This window comes from Rhinolophus sinicus, chromosome 2 (genome assembly GCF_057876585.1).
Source record: "Rhinolophus sinicus isolate RSI-liver-muscle chromosome 2, RSI-T2T, whole genome shotgun sequence".
Lineage (NCBI taxonomy): Eukaryota > Metazoa > Chordata > Mammalia > Chiroptera > Rhinolophidae > Rhinolophus > Rhinolophus sinicus.
In genome coordinates this window covers 45783479-45806211 of record NC_142502.1, presented here as the reverse complement: position 1 = coordinate 45806211, position 22733 = coordinate 45783479, and the positions used below count along the sequence as shown (strand labels likewise).

Genomic DNA, 22733 nt, shown 5'->3' with positions numbered 1-22733 from the left:
TTATTGTGACTATATTGAGATTCATGATTTTATTTCCTTCCTAAAGTTTATAATTATGAATGTTTTAACAGACTTCCATTTATTAACTTCCAAAGAGCAAAATAGTCCTTAACGGACATCTCTGAAAAGTATCATATTTTAAAGATAAAAGATCACTCTAATGATGTAACATTTGCATCTGATTGCTTTCACTGTTGATTTTTAAAATTCTGTTATGTTTTTACAAACATAATGAAAGTTACTAGAACCATTTCTTGGTATCTGCCCCAGGGTCCATACAAAATTAAGTCAAATACAGGATCCAGCCCTTAGTCTCTGCCATTCTGGAAATACTCTTGAAGCAGTTCAGCTCCTCTAATAGTAACTACCAACTAGCTCTCTGGCTGAAAATAGCTCTTATCTAGAGGTCCTTACTAGAAGTGCCTAGAAAGGCAAGCTATCTTCTAACAATCATTTTTGGTTCCTTCCTGTTTTGTGGAAAGACAATGCACAGGTCCACTAACACACTATGAGCAAAGGTGAGACACCTTTCCTCTCAGTAGCTTCAGATATCAATGGGAGAACCTCCATTTTGTCCCAATAGTGTCTTACCTTCACATATCCAGAGAACCTTGCAATAAATTTCACAGAAAGTTTTATATGCAGATTGAGTCTGAAATCACCTTGGATCGCTTACTACTAACAATTGTTATGGTGCAGTGCTTTGATGAGTTAATTTCTTCATAATATAAAACCAAAGAAAAATACAATCTAGGTTCCTTCTCAATTATGGTGTACAAGAGAGAAAGTTATCAATTTATAACCAATATTGTATCAGAATTTAAGTTATACAATGAAAGTCTAACAAACACTCAAAAAATTAGCACACTGTGGTTTTCATTCTTGCATGGTAATGTAAGATTATGCTTTTAAAAATAAATATTATATTAAATAAGTTAGAAGAGGTAACTTACTGGTTTCCCAAATACAATAAAGCAAACAGGTTTAGACAACATAAAGTCTTTTTCAGCTTCATCTTCATTAAATATATCCACAAAAGGATGCTCTTCTATCTTCTCTTGAGAAGTCATAATACAAAATACTATAATAAGAAAGAATAAGCGTATTAAAGCACCTATTTTAGCTGGAAAAGATAGTCAGGATAGGGAGTATTAGAATACCCCGTGAATTTACTTAGCCCAGCAGGTATCTCACACCACTAAACACATAGATTTTGCCAATAATTGCAAATAAGTTAAACTCATCTAACAATATTAGATATAGAAAAGAGAAAGGACTATGGAGATAATAATGCTGCAGCTATGGTAAATAAGAGGATATCATAAACAAAGTTATGCAAAATAAATTTGAAAACTTAAACAAAATTGATACATTCCTAGAAAAATCAGCTTCTCAAGGAAAAAAAGAAAACCTGCGCAGTTCTATAACCATTAAGGAAATGGAGTCAAGAACTAAAAATCTTCCCACAAAAAACCAGATGATGTTACTGAAGAGCTCTAGGTCTTACAATTTTACAAAGTCTCTTTCAGAGAAAAGATAAAGTGTAGACTTCCTACATAAATTTCTGCGTCTCATATAACCTCCATACTTAGACCAGAGAAGAGTGTTAAAAACCAAATTATGTGCCAATTTCATTCATCAACAAGATTTAAAAATCCTAATCAAAATATTAGCAAATTGAATCCAGCAATATACAGAAAAGATAACATCATGACCAAGTTGGGTTTTCCTCAGGAATTCAAGGCTGGTTCAGTATGAGAAAATTAATTTATATTAAAATAAATTAAAGGAGAAAAACTATATGATCATCTTAACGGAAAAATGTAAGAAACAATTCAATACCTTTTAGTGATTAATAGAAGAAAACCTCTTAGCAATTAGGACTAGAACTGCTTTAACCCGATAAAGGATATGAACAAAAGACAAACATTATATTTAATAATTAAATATCCGATATGTTCCTTTTAAGGTCATAACAAGATAAATAAAGAAAACTGTAATTATTCCCTGTTGTCACACAGCAGCCTAGCCAACTGTCCCCCCGTGTCTTTCCTTGAGGAGAGTCTGTGAGACTGTGCCTTTTTGGGACTTTCTTTTATCATGATGTTTATACCTCATGTCTCTCTGTCTGGTCCGCAAAAGATGGTTTGCAGCCAATGACGAGTAAGATTCCCCATGGTGGGGGGACAACTCAAGCAAGGCGGAACCATGTGGGGACCCCCAATGAGCTGCCTTGGAAGATCTGGGAAGGGGCCTTGCCTCCCCTTGCGCCTGCCTGGGAAAAGCCACTGCTGACTCTGGTTTTCCTCTCTCACCTGATTGTGAGAGAAGTCATGAGAGTGATAAAAGATCAGGTCTCTCCGCTTAGCTCAACGGAACAGTTTCAACATGAGAGACTTGTCCCCAGGGATGTGCATACCTCACCTAAGTCATCATAGGGCTTTCTGCTCCAGCTGCTAGTGGACAGGGATAATTGGTTTGATTCACTTTTGTGACATGATGGATGAGTCTCACAGACTGTGTAAAAAACAATACTACTTCCTTGTATGATTATCAATAAAAGCCACCAGTCAGTCCGATTCGGGGCTCCAGTCTCTTGGCAGGCTGCAAGACACCTTGGCTCTCTGAGATTTAACTGCATTAAGTCTCTGTTTCTTTCTTTCTTAAATTTTAACCTAATGCTGCCCCTTCTCATTCCCTCACTGCCCGTGTTGCTCTGGACGTGACAATTCCCAGTTGATACAATTACCTACATAAAAGACTCAATCACAGATAAACTTTAAGAATTAAAAAATAAGATAATCCAATTTGCTGGATTCAAAATCATTAGATAAAATTCAATTGCATCTCCATACACCAAAAAAAAAAAATAGCTAGAAAATGTAACCAGAGATAAATATGACTTACCTTAACAGCAAAAATATAAAATAACCAGGTTTAAATATAACAAAAGATATATAAGCCCTTCATGGAAAAATTACAAAACCTTATAAAAAGACTTTAATAAACAGACTTCAAAAATGGAACAAAACTATGTCCTAGTAGTCTGGGGCAATGTTCATAGAACAATAAAAATGGATCGAGGGGACATACGCTTCCAGGTAAATGGGCTTAATATACTAATATTATTTTAAGATGTCATAAAACAAGACATAGCAAGAAACATTACTAGTATATTAAAAAGATTTGAAATGAAGACTTCATGAACTAAAGGGCTGAAATTTTAAGTATTTTTAACACCAAAAATAAGTACTACTACTATAAAATGTAGTTCTAAGGGGGAAATGCATCTAAATATTTTAGAGAGATGGTACACTTATTTAAAAATCTCTATTATGTACTAAAACCAGGGCTCTAAGGCCTGGGATGGGGCTTTCGAGGTGGATGTCTAAGTGCCTTACACCCTCAAATTACCCTGAACGCTCTGCATTACCAGAAATAGGTCATTTCTGGTAACGGAAATAGGTCATTTCGGGAAGATAGCAGCCACTTCTTGCCTGGCTTGAGGCAGATGCCTCAGAAGACAATGCTTGCCCTCCACAAGACTTGCTTTCATCTTCCCTCATAGCTTCTAGAGAAATAACTGGGGCCAAGTGTCAGCCCAGCCCAACGGGGAGGCACTGGTACAGGAAGAAAGGTATTAGGCACTGAAAGAGCTGAAGGGTCTGGCTAAGACGTGTCAGGAGAACGCGCCTTGGCGATCCTGAGGGTGCTGGGTAGGGGAATGTAGACTGGATAAGTGTTTATTGATATGTGGGCTCTCTCCCAGGACTCATGCTTTTACATCCTGGCTAGGTCACCTGGAGTGGGTCCTAATTCACTTGGTCAAGGGCCTGGAAGGAGCAAGATTGGAAAAGAGGAAAAGAGTTTGGGGGAAGAAGCCATTTACAAGGACCTATGAAAGTAGTGTAGAGAACATACTTTAATGTGACCGCTAATGAGATACACCCTTGTGTAACTCTCTTCCTTTGAGTGCAGATGGAGTGTCATGCCCATGATCACATTATGTTATATAAGACTCCACCTTAGTAGACTGGAGAGAAATTCCCTGGTTGGCTCTGAAGAAGTAAGTTGCCATGTAGTACAAGGACCATATGGCATGGAACAGTGGGTGGCCTCCAGAAGCTGAGAGCAGCCACTGACCAACAGCTAATAAAAGTGGGACCTCAGTCCTACAACCGCAAACAGATGAACTTTGCCAATAATATGAACTTGGAAGTGGAGTCTTTCCTAGTCGGGCCTCCAGATGAAAATGCAGCCCAGCCAACACCTTGACTGCAGCCTTGTGAGACCCTGAACAGAGGACCCAGCTAAGCTATGCCAGGACTCCTGGACATGGAAACTGTGAGAAAATAAACGTGTGTTATTTTAAGCTGCTAAATTTTTGGTTAGTTGTTATGCAGCATAGAAAACACAAGTGGATACAAAATATGTGGATCTTTGTTTCTCACAAAGTATCCATCTCGGAAGAGGCACTCATCAACCAGGCACTCGTCTACAGGATGATTATCCAGTGGATGCCAATCAGTCTTCGTCGTCGGTCACCTCAGTGCCTGCCTAATGGCTCATAAATGCAGTAGGCATGGTCAGGATGGAGGCGATGGAGGCAATGCTACGCATGGGCTCAACGAGGCTTCCTCTCATCAGGCTGATCCAGCTACTACCACCACTGGATGTCCTACCTGTCCACAGCAAAGACTGAGAGGATAAGCCCTCAATACATCCATTCAGTGACAAATTGATTACACAGGACTCCTTCACCTTGGAGAGGGCAACAGGTTACATGTGTTCCTACTAAGGGTTTGCCTTCCTTACCTGCAGTGCCTTGGCCAGCACCACTTTCTGAGGGGTTGGAGTTGTCTTATTATCATGGGATCTCACATACTATTGCCTTGGATCAAAGGACCTTCTTCACAGTAAAGGAGAGATGATAAGAGAGATCCACTGATCCTACCGATGCTGGTCAAACTGAATGCTGAAATGGCCTCTTAAAGGTACAGCTAAAGCACCAGTTTGGGATTGTGTGGGATTGAGACACTGTACTTCAAGATGAGGAATATTCTTTAAACCAAGGATTTGGCAGAAGCGGTCCCTCCCACCATCACTCTCAGTGATTGACAGGAGGAATTTATACCACCCTTCCTCACAACTTGAGGTTCTGCTGGACTGGAGGTTCTGGTTTTTTACTGAGGAGAGAGATGCTTCTAGCAGGGGACCCACTTAGTTTTTACTCAACCTGAAACTGCTGTTGCCACCTGGTCATGTTTGGTGCCACATGCCCTTAAAGAGTTATTGCACTGGCAGGTGGAGGTAGGGTTGCTGCTACACAATTGGGGCAGGGAGATGTATGTCTTAAACTTGGGATTCCCTGAGATCCTCTTGATGCTTTCATGTCCAGTAAATGGACAATTGTAGCAACCACAACCTGACAAGGAGATGATAACCAGAGGCTTACACCACTCAGGGATGAAGGCTGGTTACCTTACTAGGAAAATAACTTAGACCAGAAGTGCTGGCCAAGGATAAGGGAAATTTAGAATGGGTGGTAAAGGAGGGAAGTAATGAATTGTCAGTTACAGACCTAGGATTAATTGTGTGGTGGATTCTGTAGCTTGTCTTACTAATCATATTTTGTGAGTCCTTTCTTTTAGAAATTAGGACCAGACACCACCTTGAAGAATCAGTGATGGATGGTGTGAACTTAATATGGGGGAGGAGTGGATATGAGTGGTGCAAAGGTTGGAACAGAGATCTTATTAGTGCCCTGCCCATATCTATTTGACATACACCTTTTCCATGCATGGCCAGCCCAACTTCCAACTGCTGGCATGTGTGATTCTTTGCCTCTCTCTGGCTGCCAGAACCTATTCTGCCTGAGCACAGGGCAGACTGAAGCTCCAGAGAATTAATGTTCTGCCATTGCAGGTCTCAGCAAATAACTGGTAGGGGTTGGTGAATAAATACTCCAAGTCCCTTGCCCCTTAAGAGTAAATAACTGACACATACATCCAAGTATTCCCCCAATGAGTTCAGCCCACAAAGAAATTTGCTTGATAGTATTCCCTTTAGTCGCTTCCTTCCCTTCCTGTTGTTGTTTGTTAGATTATAGCCCATATAAACCATTGCTCTTCAATTTTTTTTTTGTCTCAGAACCTGCTTCTGGGTGAACCAAACTAAGACAAGATTCAAATGGAAGTGCTTAATTACAATATAATATAATAATTGAAAACTATATATTGGAAAACTAGAATTCTACAGCTATTTTAAGAATTGTTACCCTATCAACAATCTCCCAACAAGCAGAAGTCCTGGACCAGATGGTTTCACAGGTGAATTTTATAAAACATTCAAAAAAGAATTAATACCTATTCTCCTCAAACTATTTCAAAAAATCCAGAAAGAGGGAAGGCTCCCAAGTACATTTCACGAGGCCACTATTACTCTGATCCCCAAACCAGGCAAAGACAGTACTAAAAAAGAAAACTACAGGCCTATATCCCAAATGAACACAGATGCAAAAATCCTCAACAAAATACTAGCAAATCGGATTCAGCAACACATTAAAAAGATCACACATCATGATCAAGTGAGATTCATTCCTGGTATGCAAGGTTGGTTCAATATCCACAAATCAATTAATGCGATATACCACATTAACAACATGAAAAATAAAAATCACATGATCATATCAATAGATGCAGAAAAAGCATTTGATAAAATCCAGCAGTCATTTATGATAAAAACTCTTAACAAAGTAGGAATAGAAGGATCATATCTCAACATAATGAAGGCCATATATGATATACCCACAGCTAACATCTTATTCAACAGGGAAAGGCTAAAACCTTTCCCCTTAAGATGAGGAACAAGACAAGGTTGCCCACTTTCATCACTTTTATTCAACATAGTTCTAGAAGTTCTAGCCACAGCATATGACAAGAAGAAGAAATAAAAGGCATCCAAATTGGAAAGGAGGAAATAAAAATGTCTTTATATGCAGATAACATGATACTATATAGAGAGGACTCCAAAGACTCCACCAAAAAACTATTAGAACTGATAAACAAATTTTGTAAAGTAGCAATATATAAAATTAATATTCAGAGATCAGTTGCATGTGTATACACCAATAATAAACTATCAGAAGAGGAAAATCAAGAAATTAATCCCATTTACAATTGCTTCAAAAACAATAATTTACCTAGGAATAAATGTAACCAAAGAAGTGAAAGACCTGTACTCAGAAAATTATAAGACACTGAAGAGAGAAATCAAAGAAGATACAAATAAGTGGCAGCACATACCATGTTCATGGAGAGGAACAATTAATATAGTTAAAAACGTTAACACTACCTAAGGCAATATATAGATTCAATGCAATTCCTATCAAACTACCAGTGACATTTTTCTCAGAAATAGAACACATAATCCTAAAATTTATATGGAAACATAAAAGACCCCGAATAGCCAGGGCAATCTTAAGAAATAGAACAAAGTTGGAGGTATCATGCTACCCGACATCAAATCATACTACAAGGCTATAGTGGTCAAAACAGTGTGGTACTGGCATAAAAACAGACACATAGATCAATGGAACAGAATAGAGAGCCCAGAAATAAATCCATTTCGATATGGTCATTTAATCTATGACAATGGAAGCAAGAATTTACGTTGGGGTAAAGACAGTCTATTTAATAAATGATGCTGGATAAAGTGGACAGACACAGGCAAAAAAATGAAACTGGACCACCTACTTATGCCATATATGAGAACAAATTCAAAATGGATTAAAGACTTAAATGTAAGACCCGAAACCATAAAACTCCTAGAGGAAAATATAGGGAGTAAATTCACAGACATTATTCTGTGAAATATTTTTACTTGGGCAAGGGAAATAAAAGAAAAAATAAACATAGGATTACATCAAACAAAAGTATTTTCACAGCAAAGGAAACTATCAATAAAACAAAAAGGCAGCCTACTGAATGGGAGAATTATTTGTCAATGATACATCTGATAAGGGGTTAATATCCAAAATTTATGAAACACTCATTCAGCTCAACACCAAAAAAACGAGCAACCCAATTAAAAAATGGGCAGAGGACATGAAGAGACATTTTTCTAAAGAGAACATACAGGTGGCCAATAGACATACAGAAAAATGCTCAACCTCACTAATCATTAGAGAAATGCAAATAAAAACCACAATGAGATACCACCTCACTCCGGTCAGAATGGCTATCATCAATAAATCAACAAACAACAAGTGCTGGCGAAGTTGTGGAGAAAAGGGAACCCTGGTGCACTGTTGGTGGGATTGCAGATTGGTGCAGCCACTGTGGAAATCAGTATGGAGGTATCAGTATATCAGTATCTCAAAAAACGAAATGAAACTACCTATGTCCCAGCAATTCCACTCTTAGGTATCTATCTAGAGAAATCCAAGATACTAATTAGAAAAAATATATGCACCCCTATGTTTATTGCAGTGCTATTCACAATAGCCAAGACTTGGAAACAACCGAAATGACTATTGGTAGATGACTGGATTAAGAAACTGTGGTACATTTATATAACAGAGTATTACTCGGCTATAAAGAATGAAATCTTACCATTTGCAATAATATAGATGGACCTAGAGAACATTATGCTAAGTGAAATAAGTCAGAGAAAGACAAATACCATATCATCTCACTTATATGTGGAATCTAAAGAACTCAATAAATTGAGCAAAGTAAACAGAAACAATCTCAGAGATATAGAGGAAAAAGTGATGGTTGCTAGAAGGTAGTGGAGGGGGATGAGGTAGAAGGGGAAGGGATTAGAAAGCACAAATTGGTAACTATAATATGGCCACGGGGATATGAAAGAGAGTTTGGGGAATATAATCAATAATGTAAAGATTTTGTAGGGTGTCAGATGGGCACATGTCTTGTTAGGGAGACCACTTCTCGGGTAGTGTAGGTGCTTGACAACTGCACTAAACACCTGAAGCTGTAGCTGAATAATATTGTATGTCAACTATAATTATATATGTGTGTGTGTGTGTATGTATGTATATATATATATATATATATATATATATATATATATATATATATATGGTCACGGGATATGGAATACAGCATAGGGAATAGAGTCAATGGAATTGTAATAGATATATCGATGTCAGAGAGGCAACAGATTAGGGGAGGGGGGTTACCACTTTGTGAGGGGTGAAATGTCTACTTATTGCATTGTTTTTTACACCTGAAACGAAAAAAAAACACACAAAAGAATTGTTATCCCAAATAAAAACATTGTGCAAATATTTAACTCATGTTCAGAAGAGCTGGTTTCCATTATGAAATGGAACAGGACTAAATATTTTTCCCAGTTAAAAGATCCAAGTCAATGCAAAATGCCAGAATTGACATGGTCACCTTCCTAGTTCTTAATAAAAGTTGTATGAAATTGTGAAAGAAAATTTAAACCAATTATTTTAAAAGTTTTGTAATTTCTCCATTTTGAATTTACAATATTATCTCTAATATCACATTGTTATATAATATAATCTCTAATATTACATTTTATGTGTTTACACTATAATTTAATACAAATTTTAAAAATTTCCTCACGTTTTTAGTAGTTGAAAAACTCTCTAGCAGTGGGTTGTGTCCAGTTTACAGGGGGCTCAACTCCTGGGAAACCTAGCACTCTGCCTAGGCTAGGTTAGCAGCCACTTCAGTACATTTTATGCTCTCACAGTAGGTGCTCAGTAAATATTTGTGGAATGAAAAGTCACTGAAAGGGTGATTTTAAAACGTGGAATTTACGCAGATCTCCAAGTTTAGTTATGCAAGAAAAGGAACTGGTCTGGGGTCCCTGCAGGAGGTGGGATTCCCCTCAAGCTACCCCAAAATGCTTCCAGGCAGTGGACTATGACCCCTACTTACCTGGTCGCAGCGGACCCCAGCGGACCCCACTGACCAGCGGCAGCCGCCTCTGGGGACTCTCGGATTTGTTGAGCGGTTGCCGAGGCAACCCCTGGCGGTGCGGCGCGCAGGGCCTCTAGGGGTGGGGTGGCAGCGAGGGCGGGGCTTTAAGGGGGGTGGCTTAAAATAAGAAAAAAATTTTCTTATTTTAAATATTCACTTTTTTGTATTCATAATTGTATTCATGAATACCTAATTTTATATTCATAATTATAATGCAATGCTTTTCACAAATATGGAAGGCGATAGAGAGGGTACGTGCATTACCTATTTATGTTCACAAACATCAAATGGAAAAAACCTTATTTTAGCGCAGAACTGCCTGACTCCAAAGCCGGTGTTACACTACACTGCACTACACTACCCTCGAGAGTTTACTTGTAGAATTTACAAACGGTTAGTCTCAGGCACAAATACGTGGCAAAGTCCTAAATTTCCAACTTCTGGTGATTTTTTAAAAAATTCCTTGAACCACACACTCTCCGGACGATATGGATTTTGTGACTCGTAAGGGTAAAAGTAGGTTTCCAGGAAAATAAAGGCAGAAGGAGACAGTGAAAAAACAGACCAACTTGGGAATGGATCTGTCTGCAACTCGGAAAAACACTTCAAAACAAGTAATAGAGCTCCAAGTCCCCCTTTCCAAAGAGAAGGACCAAATACATGAGAGACTTAATTAATCCGCTACCTTTCCTCCGCCGTTTTTTTCTCCTGCCCGCACTAAAAATGCCGTCCTTCGCTTCCTTCCTCTTCAGCACGCAGATTCTGGGAACCTCTACCCTAACTCTCTATGGTAAATCCTCCAGCCCCGCCCCCGGGGCGGGGCTTGCCTGGAGGTGGGACGTCGGGATCCGGAAACACCTGAGCTGTTGCGGGTCATCTATATCTTCATCTTTAGGGCCCAGGAATTGTCTGGGGTCTGAGGTGTCTTCTCTCTGGGTCTCCTTGGGCAATCGGAGGCTGCCGCAACCTGGGCCGCACCGCCTGGTGCCCTTTCGTGGGGGCCCCCATTTGCTCGGGCCATGCCCACGGCCGCCGCTCCCATCATCAGCTCGGTCCAGAAGCTGGTTCTGTATGAGACCAGAGCTGTGAGTACCCGACGCGGCGGGGTGCGGGCGGGAGGATGGCGGGCGAGTGAATATGAGGCCTTAGGGCAGAGGCAGCATAACCCCCACCCCCATCCTCCAGTTCCCTAATCCCAGTTTTGGGGAATATGTCTGAGGGGGGCTTTGCCCTGCTGTCGCACCCAGGACACTGGTGCTTTCGCATCTACATATTTCCATTTAAAAGCCACGGTTGGCACATGCTGGAAACAGCTGCTTGTGGTATCTCAGAAACTGTTCATGAGGTTCTGTAGGAGTTACTGGATTCTTCTCAACTTTCAGAAAGTTTGTTAGAGTTCTACAGTTCACTAGTTACAGTACAGGCATGGGTATGAAAAGGTATTTTTGACCTATGAATCGGTAACTTGTCTGTTTTACTATTCCAATGCATACCATCACTGTGATCAATGTTAATTACCAGTAGTTTTATTGCTGAAATGTTTGGTTTTCTTTATTTGAAAGGAAAGAAAAACTTCTTTTGTTTACATGCAGCTGATTTGTTTGGATAAAATTATTTTGCTTTTCAATAGACTTCTTTCCAACACATGTCTTTTGTTTTATTACTTCAAATGGCCATGTAAATAGTTACTAGTCGAATAGCAGATCAGTTTTTATGTTTAGCTTACTAGTTCCCTAAAATTTAGGGAATGGTGTTTATAGAAGTACAGTACATATTTTGTCATTTGTGTGGTTGGAAAATAAAGCATAGCTTTTCTAAATTGGTGTATTAGGCTCTGTTTAAAATTACACGTCATGATAACAAGATTGCATATGCTGGAAGCCTGCGTAATACTCTTTCTTATGCTATGGAGTGTCTTATGAGGCACATTTGGTGGAACTTGGATTGTCTTCATTAGATAGAGGAGTACAAGAAGGTACTTAGCTTAATAGTTGCTCAGTTATAACATGGTCTTAATATCATGTCTGCCTCAGGTCATCATAGTGTAGAAAAATTTTTGACCCTAAATTAATTTTACTAACAACTTCATTTGATGAGACCCAGACCAGAAGATGAAATTATCAACTATACTGTATTTGCAAATATCCAGTTTTTCTCTGAGAAGAGTCATACAGAAATTATCATTCTCACATGAAAGCAAAACCTTCAGCTTTCTGTACAATATGCTGGTAAATGTCCCTAGTTGGAAATATAAACACTACTGAAAACACAGAAATTTCAGCTCTTTAATAAGCTGCGCATTCGTGAGGACTGACTGAGATGTTCTTTCTAAAGCACAATTCATATAGTGCTCTTCTGCTCAGAAACCTTCAGTGGCCCCCATTTTGAGGAGAGTAAATGCTGAATCCCTTAGTTTGACATAGGTCGTCAACTTGTCTGTCCAATCTTATATCTAGTTTAATATCAATTCAGCAAACATTTATTGAGGATTAACTGTACTTTTATGTGCTTTATTTTGCAGCAAAATTGTATTTCTTTCAGTTCCTTTTCTGCTGTTCTCTCTCCTTGTAATGTCCCACCCCTTCTTCTCCTGTCAAAATCTTGCTAGTCCTCATAGCCCAGATCTGGTACATTGCTTTGAAAAAGGTAGGCTCTCAATAGATTCTGGTGGAGGGGGTTTAAGAGTATCGTGTTCTAGAACTCAGCTGTGACGCCTCAGCCATCTAAGTAGTGGAAACTAAGTCTAGCCAGCTTAGAGATAAAAAGCGAATTTATCACAAGGATGCTGAAGGAGCCGTTGCCTAGAAGAATCATGGAGGAGCCTAACTCTCCAACCTGTGCGAAGACAGAAACACACATCAGGGTCTGAGAACCATCTCAAGAGCGCTACCAAGGACAGAGCATAGTGCTGACAGAAGGAATCTTACTCATCTATGATTGGGAATCTGCTCCTGGGTGGACAAACCATCGTGGCCAGGAAGGGTCTGGCAGTAATGACTTGTCTATGGAACCATTGCTTTGTTTCAGGGGATGGTTGGGCCAAGGCAACCTCCTGAGCCATGTCTGCTGCATTTAATCTTTGAACTTCAGTTTCTTCATTAGTACAGTAGGTGCATTTTTGACTTAAGCAAAGAAATAAGCAAAATATTTTTTTGAGTAAGAAGCTCAAAGTTTAAGGGATGTAAGTAATTCAGAAAAAGGCATGAAATTACTGGCAACTAAATCGATCCTAGGAATTAAAAAAAAAAACTAGCAAGTTGTATTAATGAGAATTATCACTAACGCTCACGGAGCACTTGTATGCTAGGCACCAAAAAGCAGTCTACATAGATTTTATTATTCAGTCCTCATAAATCCTCTAAGAGGTAAATGTTGTTCCACTACTACTACTACTATTATTATGTGGTGAAGAAAAAAATGAGGCAAAGAGAGGTTAGGACAGGGTTACTGAGGGGGGTCAGTAACTGCTGTTAGGCATAGTTTGTAACTGGACTGTGACAAATTGTACATAGAAATTGAGTAAATGATTAGAAACTTTTATAGCAGTTTGACAGAGCAATTATATTTCTGAGGCATCAGATAATTTAGAACATTTGGCTTGTGGTTTGTATGTCTTTTTGGTTTTTAGCTTTTTTATTATGGAAATTTTAAGCATATACAAAGTAAACAGAATGAGATAATAAACTCTATATATTCATCACCCAGATTCAAAATTGCCAACATTCTGTCATCTTTTATTATCTCTAACTTGTTCCATTCTCTACCTACCACTTTGCTATATTATTGTTTTCATATATTGCTAGATTCTGTTTGCTAATATTTTGTTAAGGATTCTTACATTTATGTTCATGATATTGGTCTATCATTTTCTTTGACATCTTTGCCTGATTTTGATATCAGGGTAACTCTGGCCTCATAAAATGAGTCAAGAAGTGTTCCTTCTCCTATTTTCTGAAAGTGATTGTATAAGATTTCTATTGTTTCTTTCTTTAAATGTTTGCTAGAATTTACTACGGAAAGCATTTGGGCTTGGAGTTGCTTTGTGGGGCAAATTTTAATAATGAATCAATTTATAGAGCAGATATAGGGCTATGCAGATTTTTCATGGGTCTTGAGTCAGTTCTGATAAATTGTGCTTTTCAAGAAATTTGCCTATTTCATTTTAATTGTTGAATTTATTGTCATCAAGTTATTCCCTTATTAACCTTGGGATGTCTCTAGGATTTGTAGTGAAACTCCTTCTTTCATTTCTGACATTGGTGTTTTGTGTTCTCTCATTTTTTTCTTGATCCATCTTGCTAGGTGTTTATCAATTTTATTATTCTTTTGAAAGAACCAACTTTTGACTTGGTTAATTTTTTCTATTGTTTGTTTTCTATTTAATCAATTTCTGCTCTGAAGCTTATTTTCTTCCTCTTAGGAATTTTAGATTAATCAGTTCATCTTTTCTAGATTCATAAGGTAGACATTTAGATCATTGACTTAATTTTTTTCTTTTCTAATAGAAAACATTTAAAACTATGAATGTAAATAAAAAATAGTCAAAAGACTACAGAGATAGTATTAGGTTGGTACAAAAGTAATTGCGGTTTTCGCAATTATTTTTAACCTTTTAAACGGCAATTACTTTTGCATCAACCTAATATTAATAGCCTGAAAGATGGGTAAAGTAGGATATTCTTACATGCAAAAAAATGTATAGATTAGTTTGCAAAATAAAACACCGGACAAAAAAGAACAAATACATGAATAGGTAATTAGCCAAAAAGAAGTATGAATATGAAAAGATATTCAACTTGCTATTAATGAAGGCAATACAATCAAAATAGATTCCCATTTTTCACCTGTCAGAATGGCAAAGATTGACCCAAGGTCATTGTTGGCAAGTATGTGAAAGAAACGGGCATTCTTGTTTGGGTTTCTGGGAGTGTAGTAATTGGTTATGAAGGAATTAGGGACACATTAAAGAACAAAAGAGACATTGGGCAAGATCAGTGGCTCTTGTCCTGAGTCTGCATTTAGAAGGATAGTTGAGCAAAACTGCTCCTGAGGTGAAGTTTGGGCTGTCATTGTTACCTGTGTTTAGAGGTGAAGTTTGAGGACTATTTGGAGAGGATAGGGAGGTAGGTGGCATGCAGGAAGTGTCGTTGGGGCCTTGTGAAGGGTCTGCTTCCTCCCAAACTTACCTGTTCTCCCTGGCACCCAGCACCTTCATGCTGTCCTTTGGCTCCTGCAGCTCAGCTCTAGCCCTTATCTGCCCTGTGACCCCGGCCCACAGATAAACTAAGACCAGACCCAGCCCTGACATTCATGCAGCCCAGTGCAACTAGGAGTTTCAGCAACCTCAAGTTTTCCTGGGTGAAACTGCAATTTACCTTAGATGATTTACAATGTATAGCTCTTGCTTCATGTGTGATGCCCTAGGGGGTCTTACCATTGCAATAAGTGAACATTTCATAACAAAGAAATGAATGCATAGCAGTTGACTTTAAAATTGGTAGCTGAATAGAAAGAACTGGCAGATTATTGTGTCTGCATGTGTGTTTTGCGGGGGTGACGATGTTAGCATCACCTTTACTCTTACTGGCTCAAAACTGGTTGTATGTATGCAGCTGGGCGAGTAGGTAGTGTGTATTTAATTCCTGCCTTGTTCCAAAAGGATTTAAGGAAGCTTCTCCCTACTTCCCACCCCATCGTATAAAATAGAATAAAGTAAGTAAGAACCACATCATGAGGAATGCAGCTTACTCAATGAGCCTTCATATTAGCCTTGATTTGTGTCATTAGGGAACGGAATTAGGGGTTGGATCAGGGAACGAAATGATATAAAGTAGGAGAGAGAAGCATAGTTGATTTGGCAGGTGTGGTTGGAGGAGTCAAAGTTTCACACTTGTAGCTACAGGGGATTTGAAGCTTCCCCATCAGTAAAGCTCTGCATCTGCAGAGTGGACTTGGAGACATGCCTTTTGACTGTCAGCGACCCATTTCCCTTTCTGAGCTGCATTACTGATTGTGGGATTACTGGAAAAAGTGAGGAGGTAGGAGGTCTGTAATACTGTTAGGTAGTGAGAAGTAACTTCACGGTGATCTTTAAAAATAATACCTTTATTCCGAAAGTTCAAGTGAAGTTTAACATTAATTGAAGCTATCAGACAACCTAAAATTTCTTGTCTATCAAGAAGACTGATTTTCTTCCCTCGGATGAAAAGTGAGTGATTAATTAGCCTGTCATTATAAAAGGAGATAATAATGTTAATAGATACCGAATTTCCTGTTAAACGGGTTATCTATTGTATTCCATTTGGAGTGCATGTATATATTTTAGAAACACGTGCATCTTTATATTAAGTCAACCACTGTTAAAGCCACATATTGACATTTTAAGCGTTTTCTTCAATACCGATGCTTAACTTTCGGAAGAGAGCCAGCTCAGGTCATCTTCTGTCTTAATGGGCATTTTAATATAGCTTTTGTTTGGTATCTTAATTCTGCACCCCAACTCCTGCCAAGCCCCCAACCCCCAACACATCTATAAGCACACACAAACGTTTTCCCCTGATTCATGCGCACCTGCGTGTATGTGGGCATTCAGGCAATCCAGCGGACACAAGCCGGGCCTATGGAAATCCTGTACACGCCAATTACTGCTCCTGTTCCTTCTCTGTTGCTTTTGGGCATTTTATTTACCTCTTTTTTCATCTTTACCATTTGAACTTCAGACTGCCCGTACTTGAGATGACCATTCCTTCTTTCTACAAGCCCTAGCTCTTACTAAGTACTTACAATGAATTCAACCTCAACTTTCCCAGGTGTTTAAAATCTCCGTTAGGTACTCTTCTCGGTCTCATCTTCTTGAAGCAATGGCTCGAATCTAGACTGCTTGCTCCTGAGGCTGCCGCAAGCTGCTGTCCTGCCTATGCACCATCATCCTACAGCTGCCCTTGTGATGACTTCCTTATTTTCCCAGACCCTGTGTCTTCCTGTTTCTTGACTTTATTCCCTCATTTTGGTGGAATACCTCTTCCAATTGCTTCATGGGAAAGGATTCATGGACGATAAATTATTTTGAGCCCATGCATGTTTGAAAATGTCCTTATCCTATCCTCATGTTTGATTGATAGGTTTAATGTTAAATTAAAGATTGAAATTAATTTTCCCTTAAAACTTGGAATGTATTAATTATGTCCCTGGCTTCCACCTTCCGGTGTTGCTACTGAGAATTTCTACTGTTATTCTAGTCTTGATCTTTAGTTTCAAGCTTGTATTTTTCCTCTTTAGAAGCTTGTGCTACCTTCTTTTTATCTTGTTTTCTGAAATTTTACATTCCTTCCTCCAGAGATAAGAGATGCCACACATTTTGACACCTTTTGGAAGTTCTGTGGTGTAAGTTGGATTGCTTCTTGACTTTCTCATTGCCAGCGTAGGAGTCAGCTTTCTTGGGCATGCTTTTCAGTTTTAAATAATTTTTTGGCTGCTATCTCCTTCACTTTTCCTTTTGTTCTTGGGGCATAAAACTACTTCATTAGTATATGGATTGTATATAGATAATATGATTATATAGGAGGATGTCCTTGTTTTTAGGAAACACAAGTTGAAGTTTTTAGGGGTGTTGTGTTATGATCCTGCAACTCATTTTTAAATGGTTCAGAAAGAAAAAAGCTTATCTCTACAGAGAGTAAGGGAGTAAACAAATGTAGCAAAATGTTAACAACTGGTGAATCTAGGTGAAAGGTATATGAGTTTTTATTGTATATTCTGTTCATCTTACTGTAGGTTGGAAAATTTTTCAAAATAAGAAAATATAAAAATATCAGCAGTGGAGAAGAATTTAAGGAAAAGATATTTCAGGACAATTTTTAAGCCTCCAAATGCTGAAGTCCATTTTGAAGCAAATGGGTTGTAATATAACAAAGTCTAAGGATATACATACATAGTTATATAGAGTTGATATATTTAATAGGAAGGAAATTAAACCGAGTAGAAATAAGGGCTTTCTGGAAGTTACTATCTCTTAAAAATTTGGTGTGAAAGTCGATGGTCAACTACCCACCAGAGGGCAGTGCAGGAGAGTGATTCTGTCCGGAGCACGCCAGCTGAGGGCTGTGGTTTTCTTTCCCACATAACTGGCTTCATATGAAGTCGCTCTTCTCTGCACAAAACATTTTTAGGATTCTTAGACTACTTTAGAAGAGAGAAAATATAGGTATATATACTACTTTCTGTTTCTTTCTCCCCACTCAGATCCGCTTCAAAATTCTGTGGATTTTAGCTTTGGCTCCCCTGCTTACTAGAGGCTTTGGAGGGGTCTGGAAATGGCAGGTGTAAGTCTGCCCTCTTATGTATCTGCTCCAAGGGCCGGCAGTGCATTTGCCCACTAACCGCTCAAATCTCAGGAAGTGTGTGTGTGTGTGTGTGTATTTTTTACGAACTGCCAAATCATAGTCATATTGCAATTAATCTTCAGAATTCCTAGGATCTATTAAAATTCTAGGAATTTCATTCCGGGATTTTACCTCCCGTAAAGCTGTGATGTTCTTCCTTACTGAGTGGTTGACCAAAAGAGCCGTCTTTCTGTGTGCTTACCCAAAAACTATGGGTTCGTGTAGATGTTGTAGAAAGTTACCCAGCAAATTAAATGATTAGTCTGTGGTGGGCAGTGTTCTTTCACCTACCATTTACCCAGTGCCTGTGGAACCAAGCTGTACCCCTAGGCTGGAATTAAAAACCACAGAGGTTCGGGTGTTAGCCCTCGTCCCCTGAGCCGTGTATAATTAGGTGAAGGGGACAGACGTGCCCCCAACAAATTTGGACAAGGCCTTCAGAAGTAAGTGCTACATTTAGATACCAATAAAAGTGCTTTGGTGGGGCCGGTGATGAGAGGATTGTTACTGGCGGACATGGTGGGTATCCCTTGTCTATCATGGCTCAGTATAGCGAGGCCTATTTTAGAGGTCCCTCAAGCCAAACTCCACATCAGGACAGCACTAGCCTCTTTGGGTAGCTTGCTCTGACCCTCCCCAGATGGATTAGGTGTCCCTCCTGTCACGCTGTCATTGCATCCAGTTCATATCTCTATTATTGCCCGCTACTCATGGTTGTTGATGTGCATGCTCTTCTCTCCTGAGGACAAAGACTGATGACTAACAGACGTGTACATTCTTCTGTTATCTGGCTCCATTCTGGTCTTATACATGCTTTTCTTCCACTGAGGTACTTTTTTTTACTGTTTTTTCCCCCTTTTTCTCAAATTCAATGTCATAAACTTGCTGATATCTTACAAAGTATAGGAGAGAAAAGAAACTAACACTCATTGAGTGCTTTTTGTTGAACACTATTCATTGTGTTAGGTGTCCTAGGGAGCATTTTCTCAGTTACCTGTCATCTTGTTCCTCTAACAAAAACACCAAGCTTCTTCCTTCCATGTCTTTGTACTCGCTGCTTCTTCTCTCTTTCTTGTTCTGAATTGCTATGGTCTTTACACTTCAGTTTGGCCATTAATCTAGAGAATTTTATTTAATTGCTTTGTGTATCTCTATCTCGTTTGACCAATGAGATGGTAAGATGCCAGTTGATTGTGGCAATGTCTTCTCAATTTTTGCAATGTTGAAGACGTGGCACTTTTTAAAGGACATTTCTGAAGGAAAATATCTTTAAGTAACTTATTCTCCCAGAAACTGTTTTTCCTTAGATCCTCAAGAAGCCGGCTCCCTTTTCTGCTAACAAACGTCTATAGTTTGCAAACCATTCTTCTGAAGTTAACCTTATTACCTGGTTATCCCTCCCCTCTGGGCAGGGACTGAGGGAAGAAATTAAAGGAGGCCAGGCTGAGAATTTGGAGCTTCTCCCTCTCTCTGTCTCCTGGCCTTTCTACCCCCAATGCATCAAGTCCTGTCACATGAAGTGCCAGGACGTCTGGAAGTAGTTTACTAATTTTGATTACAATTGCTTGTCTCCCACCTCGTTATAACTGGTAGTGTCATCCAGACTTTACCTCTCCTAGGAGATGAGGGATTCGGTTTTTCGGTTAGCCTTCCTCTTGAGATAGGGCTAACCCAGCATCTTTTAACATATAGTATTGTTCTTTATAACCTGGAAGTCTAGATCAGACCGTTACTAACCGATATATACTTAATAAAAAACTCGTTATTTCTGCAGATTTAGTATTAAAACAATACAACCAAGTGCTTACATTCTGATACACAGTAAAATCTTACTGAAATCTTACCCATCCTTTAAGACTCAATTTAGGTCCTGACTCCACTGACATTCTCTGCATCGATAGTAATCCACATTAATCTTGCTTGCTCTGAATTGCTGTGGTCTTTACACTTCAGTTTGGTCATTAATCTAGAGAATTTTATCTAATTGCTTTGTGTATCTCTATCTCGTTTGACCAATGAGATGGTAAGATGCCAGTTGATTGTGGCAATGTCTTCTCAGTTTTTGCAATGTTGAAGATGTAGCACTTTTTAAAGGACGTTTCTGAAGGAAAATATCTTTAAGTAACTTATTTTTGCTAATGGAGATTTATTCTCTTAAATGCAATTTTAAAATGATTCATCTTGTTTAGGTTTTCTTAAATGCATTTTCATTTAAATATAAGATTATTCTTTTTCTACAGTTTTATTATTCACTTTATTCTCAGTATTCATATAAGAAGACTAATATGTTCAGGTATAATGATCCAAGAAAGTGTTTCTTTCAGAAAATAAAGAATATTAATTATTTCTTGTAGCTTATCTATAAAAAGCCATTTGAGAAAGTGCACTCATTTTAAACTTTCATAAGATTTTGGAGTGGATTTTTACATTGCTATATTAAAGTCATTTTCAGTCTTCTATAGAAAATGTGTAAAGATTTATTTGATATATTATCAATATTTTAATAGTGATAATTGAGCATTTCTAATTATATGCTGAGCTTTCTAATTCTTACCAGAGCTGCTCCTTCCTGGCAAAGTTTAAACATCAGTCACCAATCAGTTAGGTTAATCTCTATATAATATAATTAAATTCATCTGACCTGGTTACTGGGTACGTTTCAGCTATCAGACTGATGCTTATCATGAAACCACTAAGAATATTTCAATGTTAAAATTGACCTTTTGAATCAGCCTTTCTTTTAATGTGCCGGTGTTAACAGAAATGTTTCTTTTAAAAATTAATCTCACTTTATTAATGTATTTATTTCAAAAACTGAAGTGATTATTAAATGTGTTTAAGGCAAAATGCCTTAAAAAACTAATGACATTCCTTTTTATTTATAGAGATACTTTCTGGTTGGGAGCAATCATGCAGAAACAAAATACCGTGTTTTGAAAATTGATAGAACAGAACCAAAAGATTTGGTCATAATTGATGATAGGGTAAGTATCTTGCAAACCTGAATACAAACATAAACTTTGGTTCTTGTTTAAAGGATATGAAATATCCTTACACCTTCTAGCGATACATAATTTTTTTATCATGCATCTAACAATTACAATTATTTTTCATGATTGGCTAGAATTTGAATCTCTAATGTGGTTTCTACAAATTACTGATGTCAAGTAATATGCCAGAATGACACTTTGTTCCTCATTTTGATTTGTTTTACAAAGCAAACTCTTTGTATAAGAATATATTTTCTTAAAGGTGACATTTTAATAATTCAGTACAACTCTTAATATTTCATCTACCCAAGAGAGTATTTATTACTATGCTTTAATAGGAAGTTACTTGAAGTCAGAAAGGACTTCCCTACTGCAGACTTTATTATTTTGCTAAAAAAATCACCTGCACGACCTCTCCTGATGACTTACTATGCACTAGAAAAATGATAAAGTATTTTTATCCAGATGTTATATTACCCAGTCAGGAATATGAGACTTAATTCTGGTGGCACAAAAACACGAGGCTGTTAGTCAAAATATGGTGGTGTTGAACAGTTAATTTTAACTCTTTCAAATGAGAGAACCTAACTTATCCTTTGTATTAAAGTTCCAGTTTGTGAATATTTCTGAAAACATGTAGATTCCTGGTTTTTCAAATGTATTAGTAACTACAGTTTGGAACCAATTTTCACTAAGCTCTTGCAAAATTTTCTGTGTTATAATAATTTTAGATAAATTCTATTTTGTGATTTCCTGCACTCCTGGGTGTCGTGATCTCTTGCACCCCCCAAATCTGGGAGTTTTTATTAATACAATGTAATAATTTATTTGGGGGTAGGAATGATTGTTCAGCGTTCTCTTTGAGAATCTAAAAAAGCTAAGCGCCTTCTTATAAAAAATGCACATACAACAAAAACTTTGCCTATAATTTTAAAGGGTTTACAGATTTCTTGAAATTTGTGAATCTCTTAAATCTCTGGTTCAGGAGATAAGGTTTGATACAGTTTTATGGTATAGCAACGTGATCTGATAACCACCTTTCATTGCCAATAGTAAATAATTTGTTGGCTTTTTAAAATTGTAGCTTAGTCCTGCACTGTTATGTACTTATCTGTGAAATAACTAATGATTCTTGTAATGATTCTTTTAATTTTTTAGGAGTAAAGAATAAATAATGTAAAAACTAAGCACAACCTTACAGATTAAATTTGCTTATTTTTAGCATGTGTATTCTCCACAAGAAGTGAGAGAACTCCTTGGCCGCTTGGATCTCGGAAATAGAACAAAGATGGGACAGAAAGGTTCCTCCGGGTTGTTTCGAGCTGTTTCTGCTTTTGGTGTCGTAGGTAAGAAACATATCTCCCTCTTACTACCTTTTTTTTTTC

The 22733-nt window shown here is 38.0% G+C and overlaps 2 protein-coding genes across 4 annotated transcripts in view; one reads left to right on the top strand and one right to left on the bottom strand.

Annotated features, from left to right (window-relative positions):
- The window catches only part of AK9 (adenylate kinase 9), a 110101-nt gene extending 99359 nt beyond the window's left edge, over positions 1-10742 (bottom strand). For 2 of the 3 annotated variants that reach the window (XM_074333407.2, XM_074333409.2), the window contains exons 1-2: positions 9936-10091; positions 954-1081 (exon numbers count right to left, since the gene is read on the bottom strand). In XM_074333407.2, coding sequence (XP_074189508.2) covers positions 954-1070 — 117 coding nt within the window. In that variant the 5' untranslated portion in view covers positions 1071-1081; positions 9936-10091. Of the gene's footprint in view, positions 1-953; positions 1082-9935; positions 10092-10662 lie in introns of those variants that run through there. The other variant, XM_074333408.2, reaches the window with a different exon arrangement.
- Positions 10743-10807: 65 nt separating this feature from the next.
- The window catches only part of FIG4 (FIG4 phosphoinositide 5-phosphatase), a 103136-nt gene continuing 91210 nt past the window's right edge, over positions 10808-22733 (top strand). Inside the window, exons 1-3 of the mRNA XM_019735020.3 lie at positions 10808-11062; positions 21244-21342; positions 22571-22694. Coding sequence (XP_019590579.3) covers positions 10997-11062; positions 21244-21342; positions 22571-22694 — 289 coding nt within the window. The 5' untranslated portion in view covers positions 10808-10996. The remainder of the gene's footprint in view (positions 11063-21243; positions 21343-22570; positions 22695-22733) is intronic.